This window comes from Triplophysa rosa, linkage group LG18, assembly GCF_024868665.1.
Source record: "Triplophysa rosa linkage group LG18, Trosa_1v2, whole genome shotgun sequence".
Taxonomy (NCBI): domain Eukaryota; kingdom Metazoa; phylum Chordata; class Actinopteri; order Cypriniformes; family Nemacheilidae; genus Triplophysa; species Triplophysa rosa.
Window position 1 is genome coordinate 7,211,225 of NC_079907.1, and position 14,202 is coordinate 7,225,426.

Consider the following 14,202-nt stretch of genomic DNA (forward strand, 5'->3'; position numbering starts at 1 on the left):
CATGTGAAAAAATGTGTTCAAACCGTCATGCCCTTCTTTTCTTTTAACTCTTTCTTTAAATGTGGTATAGTGACTTCCTGTTTGTGCAACTATTCAAAGTTCACAGGATCATAGAAGATTTTTTCTTCAAATCAAAACCTGTACAGACAAAGATTAAAAGGTAATCAAAATCTCTACAAACATTTCACTATGTGGTCTCTATTTACTGGACTGAGGGACAGATTGATAAGACTTTTTGTTTTATATAACTTTCATTAACCAAATCTGCATTTAAGGGACAGTTCACCAAAAAATGTAAATTCTGTCATCATTTTCTCACCCTCTTGTCATTTTAAACCCGTATGACTCGAGAGAAGATATTTTGAAGAATGTTGTTAACTGGCCCCCATTGACTTGCATTGGTTTTGTGTCCATACAATAGAAGTGAATGGGGGCCAGTGCTGTTCGGTTACCAACTTTCTACAAAATATCGGTTATTTTACAGTCCTGTTTCCCATGTACATACTGTGTATGTATTACAGTAAATATAATAACTGGGTAATAACTAGGTACTAACCCTGAACCTACCCGAAAACCTAAACTTATACCAAGTTTAGGTTTAGGTATGTAGTTACCTTATACTACACAGTACTTTCTTAGGTAAGAACACTGTAGGTACACTATAGGTACAAGTACTGTAGAATAAAGTGCAACCAAAATATCTTCTTTTGTATCCTGTGGAAAGGAAGAAAGTCACAAAGGTTTGAAATGACAAGAGGGTGAGTAAATGATGTAAAGGAACCTTTTGGGTGAACTATCACTTTAACTTCCATAATTTGATTTATTTGATGATTTAGGAACTTGTGTCTGCTTACCACATGCTGTAAGAAAATGGGTCAGGGGAAAAGTATCATCTACAGATACACCCTCTACTAGCTCCACTAAACTCAGGACATCCTCAAGATCATCCACCAACATTTCCACTGGTTCATCAACACTCATCTCTAAACCACAAGAGTTTTGCGCGATGTCTGAGCCTGCATATATCAAGACAAATGAATGAACAAAAGCCAACAGTTAGACAGGGTCATTTACAATGTTTTTGCTTTACCTTTTATACCGTTTCCACAATCTTGAGAGTTTGGAACAGAGACGGGGCCACTGGATTGGTTCTGCATGTTGGCTAAGAGGAATTTCATTGGTGGAAGCTCACCATCACTGTCGTCCATGTTCATATCAACTTGGTCTGTGATGTACATCTCTCTGTATGTGTCTGTCACCACACAGAGAGAATTCACATTAGAAATCATACTACTGAAGCCAGCATCAAGTGGTGTACAAGAACCAATAAAGAGTTACATGTAAAGCAAATAAGGATGCAAAAAAGTAAGGAAATACTGTACAAAGAGGGTTGTAGGGGACACCAGGGTTGTTGTCACACTTTACACAAGGTGATCAGCACATTTGTGACAACATGCCCCATGGCCGTAGCCAGGTTTTGAAAATTAGTGAGGTGGGGGTGGGGTATCAATAATTATACCTATTATAACCAATTAATGCTATAAATGGTTCAAACTAAATATAATGATTATTAAAGTTAACAATTTATAAAGTTATATCTATGAACAGGGCTTATTACTGTGGCTAGTGGTTTTTCAGAACAACTATTGTAACTGATTCTACTCGCCCCGCGCCGAGCGGGCCTCGAACCAACGTCCATACAGACTCCAGAATGTCCCTCCAGAAATAGTCTCTATCAACTATCGCTAGAGCTTCTCTTGAGGTCGGGGAGTCAGGTTTACTACGTTATACTAGTCACTCAGTATTTTCACTGTCAAAAACTTTGTTTTGGGGAAAATATTTTACATGATTAAAGTTAACAATGGCATGGTGTGAGATCAGATGTTCCTCATAACTATATGAACTTCCTAAAATGTGTAATTACGTGAAAGAACGCGGTGTACGGAGCCTGCATACCCACCCACCCATGCACTCACTCAAAACTCTTTCAATCAGATGACAAACCAGCCTCCCGCATCAAGTGAAATTACACTTATCTTTTACACCATGGACAATAAACATCTTTGCAAACTGTAAAAACATGAACTATGTAAAGCAGACAGAAGAGTTTTAAATGGCTGATTATTCATTCAGAGCTTCGCATTTTATTTTTGAATATGAAAAATTACCGAGGTCCGGACAAGAAATATTCAAGGTATTTTGAAGTTGGTAACCGAACTGGGCCCCATTCTCTTCAACTGTATGGACCAGTTAACAACATTTTATCACATTAAGGTGCCTATTTGGCCTAATAGGGATGGTTCACCCAGAAATTCTTTCATCATTTATTCAGCTTCGTGTCTTTTAGAATCTGTTTGACTTTCGTTTGAGACATATTTTCATTAGAGATATTTTGAAAAATGTCTCAGTGGTTTTGTGTCCACACAATGAAAGTCAATGTTGTTTGGTTACCAGCGTTCAAAATATTTTCTTTTGTGTTCTGCAGAAGAAAAAAATTGTACAGGTTTGGAATGACATCGGGGTAAGTGAAAGTATAGTTCATTTTAGGCGTAAACTACCCCTTACAAGCAAAATGTGAAATGTAAAAATATAATTTTGAAATAATCTTATAAATGGAAGATACAGTTTACATTAATCTAATTCAACTGTTTGATGTAAGCACCACAAACCACTACTATAGATCTGGGTTACCGCTTTTGTAATCTCATGCGGCAACGAGCTCTGATCTCATCATTACGTTTTACTTTTACATAGCAATAAACAATATTTCAACAGCATTTATCATTTTTGGTAAATATTCTTTTCTACATACATCAATACATTTTTACACATTAAAATGTTGTACGTTATCATTTACATTGCATTATGATTTACAATAGTATGCACCGATATTTATCAAAATAAATAATAATTATAATAAATGATTATATAATAAATGCTGTAAAAGATTAAAGACTATGCATTAATATGTTGAACTGTTTTGTCAAGTTTTATAGAAGAGTAAAATTAAGACTTATTCTTAAAATCAGTAAAGATCAGAAGAAGCTTTCATTAACTCGTGCAACTTATTCTGTTTGCACCACATTATTCCACAGATTCTGACCGTTTGTTGCCTTAAGCTGAAAGGCTGTGTGCTTTGTGTTGAGATGCAGGCGGTGACTGTTGCTTATGTGCTGCAGCAGGTGTTTGGCATGGAGGACAGAGACACTATAGAACACCAGCTTTCTCCCCTGCAAGCCATCTGCACGTGTCTCAAACTTCCTGCCCTGAAGGGAAACAAAAATGGCTCATTTAAAAGTTCAAGTGTCAGGAAGTGATCGTGGGTTATAAAGTGTTTGAAATCACTACTAAACAATGCTATTATTTCTGAGGTATTCTTTAACAGAGCACACATACATGATTTTTTGACCTTCAATAATGTTATGACTTTAACCTAACCTTTCATTTTAAGTACACAGGCGTAGTGTGGCATTTGGAACACATATCTTTGGTTCTAGAAATGTTAATCATACAAGTTTTAACAATGTACTGGAAACATTGCGTGTTGAACATCAGCACCTGAAACGTAATCGAGTGAATGCTCGACCAAGCCAAATCATATCGAAACTCTTGTTCTCCATTCAGCATCTTAAGATTACAAACAAAAAAACACACATTTAAATCTTAAAACAATTACATGTATGTATGCTGAGAGCCAACAGGCCATGCTCATCATGACTGTGTTGCTGTGTTATGTAATGTGTGTTGCATCATCCTGAAGGTCAGGGCCCGGTTGCATAAATCACTTTAAGTTTTTCCCTTAAGTATGACACTTAAGGTGCTTTATGCAACCGGGCGCAGACCCGGAAAGATCAAATATCTTGAATACCTCAAAGATCTGTAGTCCAGTTCTAGCCAGACCCAGGAGAACACCACGTCTTAGTTCTCTTTTTCCCTTGGGAGAGAAGGTATAAGGAACCATGGAAATGAAAGGAATACATAAGAACAACATTAAGTCCAAATCGAGAGAAATAGAGCGATGTGTGGGTTGGTTCACCTACACCCTCCCCCCCCCCCAAAAAAACATCCTATCATCATTTATTCACCCTCTTGTGGTTTGAAACTTGTACATGACTCCTGAAACTCAAAAGAACATATTCTGAGAAATGTCTCAGTGGTTTTTGTGCCCACAATGAAAAGCAGAAAAGCAGAGGAGGAAAATGATCTTTTGTAACCAATGTTGTTGTTTTTTTAAATATCTTCTCTTGTGTTCTGCGGACTAAAGCAAGTCATACGGGTTTGGAATGACATGAGGGTGAGTAAATAATGAAAGAATTTTCAACTATCCCATGCTATGACTGTCTGAATGTATATTTATATTATGTAAGTAATGTAAGCATGTTGCCAGACTTTGAGCAGGGTATAGATGGTGACTGGCACGTCACTCAGGGTAAAAGCGTTCTGTATGAAAAGCTGAGTAGCTTTCCTAGAGGACATTCCCGTAATTTCCCAGTGCAGGGCTGGGGTGTGCTCGAGGATGTAATCTTTCCCACGCCTTTGTATAACCTGTATGACGCATTGATCCCAAGTCACTGCTTGCTGTAGGTATGCAAGTTTTTAAGCATGCAAGATAAATTACATTTTTAGTAGGGGTGTAACGGTTCAAATTACTCACGGTTCGGTTTGTGTCACGGTTTTAGGGTCACGGTTTCGGTTCGGTTTGTGCTATGTTCAGGGAAAAGGGACTACTGACAAATAAAAATAAGAACAAATAATCAAGCTACAAGTAACAGCACCAATAAAACAACAGAGCAAAGCAGAAAAGAAAATAAGATAAGATACTGCATATATACTGTATACATTTTAAGGTAGAAATGGATTAAAGTAATCAAATGAAACATAACATTGCATATGTACAAATGAAATAAACACGAATCATAATTGAAGTTACAGAAGCTATTGAGTCACAAGCAGTGAGTGATTTCCTTGACTTTTAACAGACAGCAGGAATTCCCTGCTGTCGCTTTAAGAGGAAGGAAACCGATCCAGTACACTGATACTGTACAAATGCGTTGTGTTTCGTCCATTCACTTAAGACATAACCTACTATGTTTGTTAAGATACTCGACAAGAGGGGCATGTTGACCTACTTCGTGTGTGAATATGTCCGTTTAAGCGCTTCAAAGACAACTCAATATTTGCGCCATGTCTGAGACTTTCCTTATGCGCGCTTCGGATCTTCTCACAGCGCGCAAGCGAGTTTTCTTGTGCATCTTCTTGCACTTAAATGTTTAAATTGGAAAGACTTGAATGAGTGTAGTTTAAACAGCAACATGTGCTGTTCAGGTCTCACCTGCACTCGCGCGCTCACAACACCCGGGTGATGAAAGCATAAATGACTATACAGCATTGGTCAATCCTATTGAAATTTGTCTACGTTATTTGATTTGTTGTAGGTATTAAATGTGTATCCATCGACAAACATACATTAGCTGAACTTTGTCTGTTTTACGCATTATAATTTTTAACGAATCACATTATAAATGCGTCGTCAGATTTAAGATGAGCCGCGTGCCGAACCGTTGGTGGAGAACCGTGCGGTTCAATTTTTTACCGAGAACCGTTACACCGCTAATTTTTAGATAGTAAAGTCAGAATAAGAACAAGAACCGCACCCACACAGGTAAAAACCCCTGCGGTTGAAAGTATGCATTGTTTCCCTGTTTGTAATCGCCCAGTTCGACCTGTAGGGCATACGCAGCCAGCTGGAAATATAATCCTTCATGCTCATAACACCGAGAACTCAAAACTCTGGCTTTCACTTCAGCATAATAGAGCTTGAGAGCGTCGTCATTTCTTTAGGAACAAAACAAGCAGGTAAAATGGGGCATTACAACATTAACAAATTAAATATCAATTCAATGTTATTAAAATATTTCATTATTGTTATTTATATTGTTATTTTTTTCATAAACATTCATGCCCTCGTAATCTTCAGATAAAATATGAAAATAAACTTCCATCCTGTAGTGACTATCCATCTTAAATAACCTATGTTAGACTGCATGGGCGGAGCATCCGTTAACTCCTCCCCTTCAACTGTAAGTCTGCTGCCAGTTCAATTTCAAAATGCAACGGCTGTTTTTATACATCCAATCAAATCAGTAGCTCCTCACTGCAGAACGCGAGATCCAGGGGGCAAGGTTGGATCCAGATCCAGTCTCCTCCCATTGCATTGTGATTGGTCGACAATGCATCCAGTCTCCTCCCACTGCGTCTTGATTGATCGATTGGTGGACACGTCAAACTCGTGTTGTTGCTCTATCATTTCCGCATTAAGTCATAACTAAAGTTATTAATTTGACAGAAAAACAAAATTGGCTGAAAACAAAATTTATTTATTAACGTGTTTTAATAACATATTTTATTAGATTTAGGTTTAGGGTAAGGGTTTGGGTTAACATATTTAACTGTGATCATTACTTACAGGCGTACACTAAATTATAATTACATTGAAAAGAGCAAACGTTGGCGACCACTGTTTGCAACTTAACTCTCCAAATTGCGGCTAAGTATATAAAGTGGGAGGAGTCGGATCTGGATCCAACCACGCACCCTGGATCTATAGTGAGGACCGTCTCAATCAAATCGCAGAAAAATATGAAATCCACGCCCACTATTTTTCTCATTCGAAATTCCATTTCACTCGGAAATGTGTTAAAATATGGAAGTAAAAACAATCGCAACTTCTGGTTCACGGGGACTTTAACATTTTCAGCCCTCAACTCCAAATTTTCTAGCTGCATTTTACGACTGGCACTGATAGCAGCAAGTAAACAGTCACTTTTGCTGCTTGAGTTCTTAAATACAGAAAACACGTAATTTATTTACATAATTCATTAGGAAATGCGTATGAGTAAAGCGAGGGGGTTCAAGCAGACCAATCACAATCACATTGCCCACAAGGGTATGCGTCTTTGTGTAGGCTACGACCTTTGCGTAGGTCTGATGCAGAAGTAAAAAACAGGCTTTATTTATCTCAACAATTCGGTCCTTTACAGAACTTAAACTGAGCCAACTGAAAAATGTAGACACAACAAGTCACTAGTCTTCCTTTGATGTCTAATATTTTTAACAATGAAAAAGCAACGAAACAAAACATTAACTTACACAATTAGCTGGTAGTTTTCTGCAAAATACTGCACCTTTAGATACATAACCACTTTGTCCTGAAAGTAAATGAATGCAGAATCAGAAGAATGTCAATACAGACTATACATGACAAAAGACATTGACTGGTAAAGGGGTAGTTCCCTCAAAATGAAAATTCTGTCATGAATCACTCACCATCGGTATTTGGAACAATGTAACAGGGTTTTTCCTGGCTCAAAATGAGGCGGAGGTGGTGCCATCCTGATCTTGTACACACACACGTAGGCCTACCGTACCTTTAAGTGGCTTAACCAAAGTGACTTCGAGTTTGACATATTAAAAGTTCTAGTAAAATTAGATAAAAATGACGATTATTAAGTTATATAAAACATTACTTTTATTCAACAAAACAGAAATGTTTTTTTAATCAAATAAAGCTTTTTTATAATTTCAACTAACTTTTCAGCCCACAATAGCCAACTGAATTAACCAGTCTTTCTAAATGAGCAAAGCTCATTCACATCTTGCATTCTCTGCGGATCACTTTAAATGATTCAATGATCTCTTATATTCGCTAATCGCTACTGACTGAAAAGTTCAATCGTTTAAATGAATCGGTTCAAATGAGTCATTCGTGTGCGAGTCGTTCTGAACGCAATGTGCGTTCATACTGGCGAACTCGCTGCATACAGTATACGCTGATTCAACGATCCAACTGCACAGCTAAAGACATTACAATGATGTACGTCATGTTAATTTAATAAATTTTAAGAAATTAAACTTACTTGGATGCTAAACAAACAGCCGTGAAACACAGGCTGGCTCTTGTTCTGCAACTCTTTTAGCGCCTCAGTGTGCTGATAACGAAACAGCGACTCCACTGTGGCGTAATGTCGCAACTGCAGTTACAAATGACAGTCTGATAAATGCACGAAGCATTTCTTGTGAAGACTCGCAACATCATTTTGGCGAGAGCCTGAGGCGGCACGACATTTGACGGAGGCGGCCGCCTCCAATTTCTCTATGCAGGAAAAACCCTGTGTAAGCAACAGATTTCTGGGGCACCATTGACTACCATAGTAAAAAAATAATGTATTTTTTTGTTCTGTTGAAAACAAAAGAAAATGTTTTGAAGAATTTAGGAAAACAGTTCGGGGTGCCTTTGACAAACATTTTAATAGTAGTCAATGGCGCCCCAGAGGTTGAGTAATTCATGACAGAACTGTTCCTTTAATCACTGAAATGACATATACAGTAATGAAAGCCTACAAAATCAACATTCCTCAATGTGACTTAATTCCAGAAGCACTTTTTGATGCATCTTTTCAAATGCATCTTTGCATTTACTGGATACACTGGACGTATACAGTCATGTGCTTTTGACCGACTGGGGAATACCAAAAAACAGTTCCCTTATTAGAGTATGAAGTCTAAAATATTTTAGTCTTAAAGACTTTACCTTTAATATGTTCTTTCTCCAGGACTTTGGAAGATACATGGAGAGTTTTTGCTCCAAATCCAGAAACAAAGGTTGATTGTCTGAACAACAAAGAATAAGCACCATCAGTTAAAAAGAGTACACCCAAAAATGAAATATATTTCATTATTTACTCACCCTCTTGTCATTTCAAACCTGTATGAGACTTTCTTCCGCAGAACACAAAAGAAAATAATTTGAAGAATGTTGTTAACTGGCCCCCTTCACTTGCATTGGTTTTGTGTCCATACAATAGAAGTGAATGGGAGCCAGTGCTGTTCGGTTACCAACTTTCTTCAAAATATATTATTTTGTGTTCTGCGGAAGAAAGTCATCAAGGTCTGAAATGACAAGAGGGTGAGTAAATTATGACAGATTTTTTCATTTTTGGGTGAAATTTTAACAGCCTACCAGAGACCAGAGGACTCCAACCTTTCTCAGTCCAAAGATGCTATAAAGGGACATTAAGTATAGCTACATATTGTACTACCTTCTACCTATAGTAACATGCTTGTAATACATAATAATAAAACATTTAGCTGAACTTTATCTTTCTCATAAAAATAAAACAACGACAATATTTACAAAGTATTGCAAAAGCAGTCCAGCCATAGACCCCTGTTAAAGACCCCTGGTTTTAATTAAGCACATATCACTCCCTTCATTCCTGTTTCCTGTCAACCTCAGCATTTCATTTCCATTGCAACTCTTTTAGCTTGTGTTGTGGAAAAGTCTTTCTTGAAGTTCAAAAAATGTCTCAGACAAAGAAAGTTCAGGTGCCAAGGAATTAACTTTATTTGATCAGGCCAAACAAAGTGAGATGTCTCCAGTCATCTGAAAAACAAGTGTTTTCCAGCCTACAATTATAGTGAATCTTAGGAAAGGAGGTTCTTTCCTAAACCAATCAGGTAAATTCCCTTTATCCAGCCACGGCTTCAAACAAATCTTAAAGACATCAATATTTTTTACCTTCTGAACTTTATCCAGCTCAAAGACATCACTGAATTTTATATTACTGAAATCTGTTCTATACTTGGTTATAATGATTAAAATATACTTATATGTATGATTAAAATATACTTATGTGTTCAAACATCACTCAAACAATGCTTAAGTATACTGATTATGCCATTAAATCATGAAATCATCTTCATATATTCAGTAACACTCAATCGTTGGTCTGATTCTTAACACATCTCCTTAATATCATTCCTATGAATACTTAAAGGTGGGGTGTACAACAGTTCCCAAAAATGCAACTGCATCAAAAAATGATCATAACACTTCGCCTTAATATCATTCCTATGAATACTTCTTAAAGGTGGGGTGTACAACAGTTTCATTAATCAAAATGAGCACAGAGTTATGCAAAGATTTATGCACAATACTTGCTGAAAGTAACGGGCTAAGTCAGCAGTTTCAATTAGAGATGCACCGATTGCAATTTTCTTTGCCGTTTCCAATTTCCGATTTTATTACAAGTGAAACCTGCCGATTCCGATTTTTGCCGATTCCGATTTTCTATCCACAAACTATAATTGACAGTATACTGTATATAAAACCATATTAACTTTTCTTCAATACACATTTTTTTTTATTTTCATTGAATAAATGATTGAACATTACAATTTCCCCAAATTTCCCTAAATGCAGTTCTCCAAGCTGCATTAAATTACAGAATCTTCTCTTTCCCAAACAACTCTTAAATTGAAGAACTCTGTGACTGAAAAGAAGTACAAATAATAAAATATAACTAAACATGTCACTTAATTTACCTTTTTCATTTTTGTACTCATCTCACAAAAGTCTAAGATAACAATACAATACTTCAACTTTATTCTCGTCTGTTTCCGTTTATGAAACTAACATTGCTTTATTTCACTTTTTCTGAAATGTAAAATAAATTGTCTTTATCTTGGGTCTGTATTAAAAGAAGTGGGTTGATTTTTGCTGCAACTTCAATAAAGAAGTTAAAAATCTTATGAGTGAATTCTACTCTAAAGATGTATATGTATTTGCAGTTTTTTGTGTTAGTAAAGAACTCAATCAGATATATATCACATATATTGGTTGATTTATTCATTTTTTTATATTTTGGATTTTTAAAAACAAGTAGAAGTCGTGTTGAATGTCATTTTACCTAGGTGAAATGACCACAGTTTTAACGTAAGACAAGGAATCAGGTTGAATGGAAGGTTGTGTTACACAGAGTGAACGACTTCAACATGAGTTTAGCATGTGTCAGAGTTTAGCATCACTGTTAGCATACATACCCCATGTAGACGGAGCAGCGAGAGATGAACTACAGTGTGTACAGTACATGATGCGTGTGCACGCGCACGCGTGCAGTCAGCGGATATGAGAGATGCGCGTCAGTCAGCAGAGACACACATGCGAGTGCGCACCTCAGTTTCAATTTTACAAAGAAACCTCACCCCTAACCACACTGAGGCCGAACAGGTGAAGCTCTCTGATTCCAAGTAGCTCAGACAGCTGGTTGAACACATCTTGTCCTCTGTCCTTAATCTGCAAAAACACACATCCCACACAGAAATGATTTTAAAGCAACATCCACCAACTATTTAAGTATATACACCAGTGCTCGCACCGCCTGAGCTACAAAAACTGCAACACCCACGTACCACAAATTCTGAAAATTTGAATCAAAGTTATTAACAAAGACAGCGTCTCACGAAACGTTTTACAAGATCTGAAATCAATCACACAGTAAATTAAACCTAACATCAAATTTTATTTAAAGTGTAAAAACACATCCACACACTCACCCCCACAGTGATGTTCAGTTGTAGTTCATTGGGCAGAATAACACACAAACTTCTGTCTTGGTTCTTCTTCATTATGGTCATGTTCTATGAGGTCTTCTTCATGAGTGGTTTGCTTGAGTTATCCAGTGCTCATCTCTCCTCCTTCCGATCCCCTCCTTAATGTCCTCCCTTTGAAGCACATGTGTATCTTCCTTAAAAAACAGCCTATGGTGATCTAATTGCCCAGCCAGTTTTTGTTTGCTTGTTTCAGAAGGGTTTGACCATCGACAGGTACACATCAGCTAGACCGGCTTAAACCAATAAACCAGTAATTCAGCCGTTTCCATACAGTATCTAGAGACTGATACAAAGGGATTCACAATAAAGGGATAGTTAACCAAAATATGAAAATTTTGCCATCATTTACTCACCCTCAAATTGATTCAAAACATTATAAAAATGATTGGTTCTCTTGAACACAAAAGAAGATATTTTAAAGAATGTGGGAAACTAAACAGTTCTGGGGCACTATTGACTAACATAGAAGCTTTCTGTACTATGGAAGACAATAGTGACCCAGAACTGTTTGGTTACAAACATTCTTGCAAATATCTTTAAGTGTTTAGCAGAACAACAAATTGTACACAGGTTTGGAACAACCTGAAGGAGAGTTTCTGTCCTTTGAAGACTGGAATGCTACAATGTTGTCATAGAAACCCACAAAACTACAGCTAACTTTACCTTGAGAATTTAAACTAGCTAAAGTTATTTTAGTTTTGTTTTCAATATAGTTAATATTTTTGTATTAGCTTGTGATTTTATAATTTTAGTTATGTTAAATAAAGTTTATGCAATTTTGTTATGTGCTTTTGTCATTTTAGTTTTTATGTTGTAATAGTGTAAAAATTAGTTTTAGCTTAGTTTAGTGTTTAAGTTTCTGTTATTGAGTTAGACATACACAGTATGCCTTTTGACACCCTTAAACAACAATACCTGTTTGTGATGGCGAGTAAAAATATCTCGCATCAGAGAACTGAATACAGAGAAGAAAATGTCATAATCACGCTACTCTCACTCGTTTCTGTGAAGGACCAGACACATTTGCAGCTCACTCTTTCCACACAGTAGCTACAGGCACTCATTCTACTCCAGTGGTTCTCAAACTGGGGGCGGGGCCCCCTGGGGGGCCCCAAGATGGATCCAGGGGGCCACAGATTTTGTGGCATTTTATGAAATATAAAAATTTATCATAGATTTTATGCAATCAAACATCAGAAAAATGACACCACCAACCAAAAGAATTGAGGTTCCAGCATTGTATAACTGAATGTTTTTGGTTTAATTAAAATTCTAAGTTTAAGATTATAAGTCTTTATATGGGGGGGCCGCAAAGCGATGCACTTAACACAAAGGGGGCCTTACAACGAAAAAGTTTGAGAACCACTGATCTACTCCATTGTGCAAAGCAGCATCAGGGTTAAACACTCTAAAAACAGTATGGCTATAACTCAGAGAATTATTTACTCATACTTCAAAAAAACAACTAAAACACTAAAATCAATTCAAGATTTGTACATTTTTCGAATGATTATTATTCTTTTTTAAATCCCCTTGCCGCGGAACCTCCTAGGGACGGCCCTGTGCACTGCACACAGACACAACTGAGTAAAAGCAGAACAAGCAGTGAGACGATTCATTACATCAGCCTTTCATCACTTGATCAACAACAAGCTTATGTAACCACCTTCAGCCTACAGGATAGCTTACGAAGAGGAAAGTCCAGGGTTATCCAAAGCCTACGTTTTTTTTAATATATTTTAAGGGGCGGTTTGAACTTTTTATTGGACAGAACAGTAGCTATATTAGGAGGGGACGTATACAGTGGACAATGCCAACTAAAATAATTTGCACACTGTCGAAAATTCTGTTGATTCGTTTACTTTTTTTGTGCTATATTATATGCTGGGTTATTTTCAACCCAGCATTTGGGTAAAAAGAGACGAACCATTGGGTAGGTTGTTTTAACCCATCAACAGGTCAAATATAAATATTTTCTGACTTAATTTAAAGAGTTTAAAGAGTGTGTAGTAAACTAAAAAAATGGTTTCATTTTCCTATACCTAGCTTTTATTCAAAATGTTTTTTTTTTATCTATTTGTATGTAATATATAATGCATACGCTCAAAAAATAAGTTGTTGAACAAACTTAATTAAATCAAGGAAAACTTTTCTACGAAATTGAATTGCATTTTACCAGCAAAATCGATTTTTTTATAATTTAGTTGAATGAATTAATTTTTTTAGTAGTCTTGACTAAATAAAAATCTGTTGGATTAACATAAAATAATTATCACCATAATATACCCTATCTGTGTTCAAGCAGCTTTTGTTAAACAAACATGATTATTGCATATAAAAGTTATACAATAACTTAATTTAAAGTTCTCAACTCAAATGTTCTTACTCAATGTAACATTAAATATTCACTTATCTTTTTTAATAATATATTAGGTTAAGACCAACATTCAAATTTGAAAATGTAACATCCCACTAAGACAACACTCTTCTGAACAATGGTTACCATAAAACTCTAGCCACAACAATGTTAACACAACACAAAACATTCAAAAAAGTCCAAACTTAAATGGATCAAGTTAGATGACTGAACATGAAAAAATCATGTTGTGTCAGTTTTTTAAATTGTTTTATTAACTTTAAAGGAAACTTGATCCTTATATTCACTATATACTAGAACAAATTTTCCAGGGTATTCAAAAAATGAATTTCATATGAACGTCATACAGGATTGCAACAACATGAGAGTTTAAA

General features: G+C 36.2%; 2 protein-coding genes across 2 annotated transcripts; both read right to left on the bottom strand.

Annotated features, from left to right (window-relative positions):
• Positions 1-126: 126 nt before the first annotated feature.
• On the bottom strand, positions 127-3,984 carry LOC130569525 (FERM domain-containing protein 6). The gene is made up of 6 exons (XM_057359225.1): positions 3,869-3,984; positions 3,559-3,627; positions 3,104-3,266; positions 1,091-1,252; positions 841-1,016; positions 127-138 (listed from the first exon to the last, which is right to left on the bottom strand). The coding sequence occupies exons 1-6, from the start codon at positions 3,959-3,961 to the stop codon at positions 127-129; spliced, it is 675 nt and encodes a 224-aa protein (XP_057215208.1). The 5' UTR covers positions 3,962-3,984.
• A 280-nt stretch (positions 3,985-4,264) lies between these two features.
• On the bottom strand, positions 4,265-8,685 carry LOC130569088 (FERM domain-containing protein 6-like). Its single transcript, XM_057358471.1, has 4 exons — positions 8,591-8,685; positions 7,150-7,208; positions 5,655-5,835; positions 4,265-4,545 (listed from the first exon to the last, which is right to left on the bottom strand). Exons 1-4 carry the CDS (start codon positions 8,627-8,629, stop codon positions 4,354-4,356), a joined length of 471 nt encoding a protein of 156 aa, XP_057214454.1. The 5' UTR covers positions 8,630-8,685; the 3' UTR covers positions 4,265-4,353.
• Between the last annotated feature and the right edge of the window lie 5,517 nt (positions 8,686-14,202).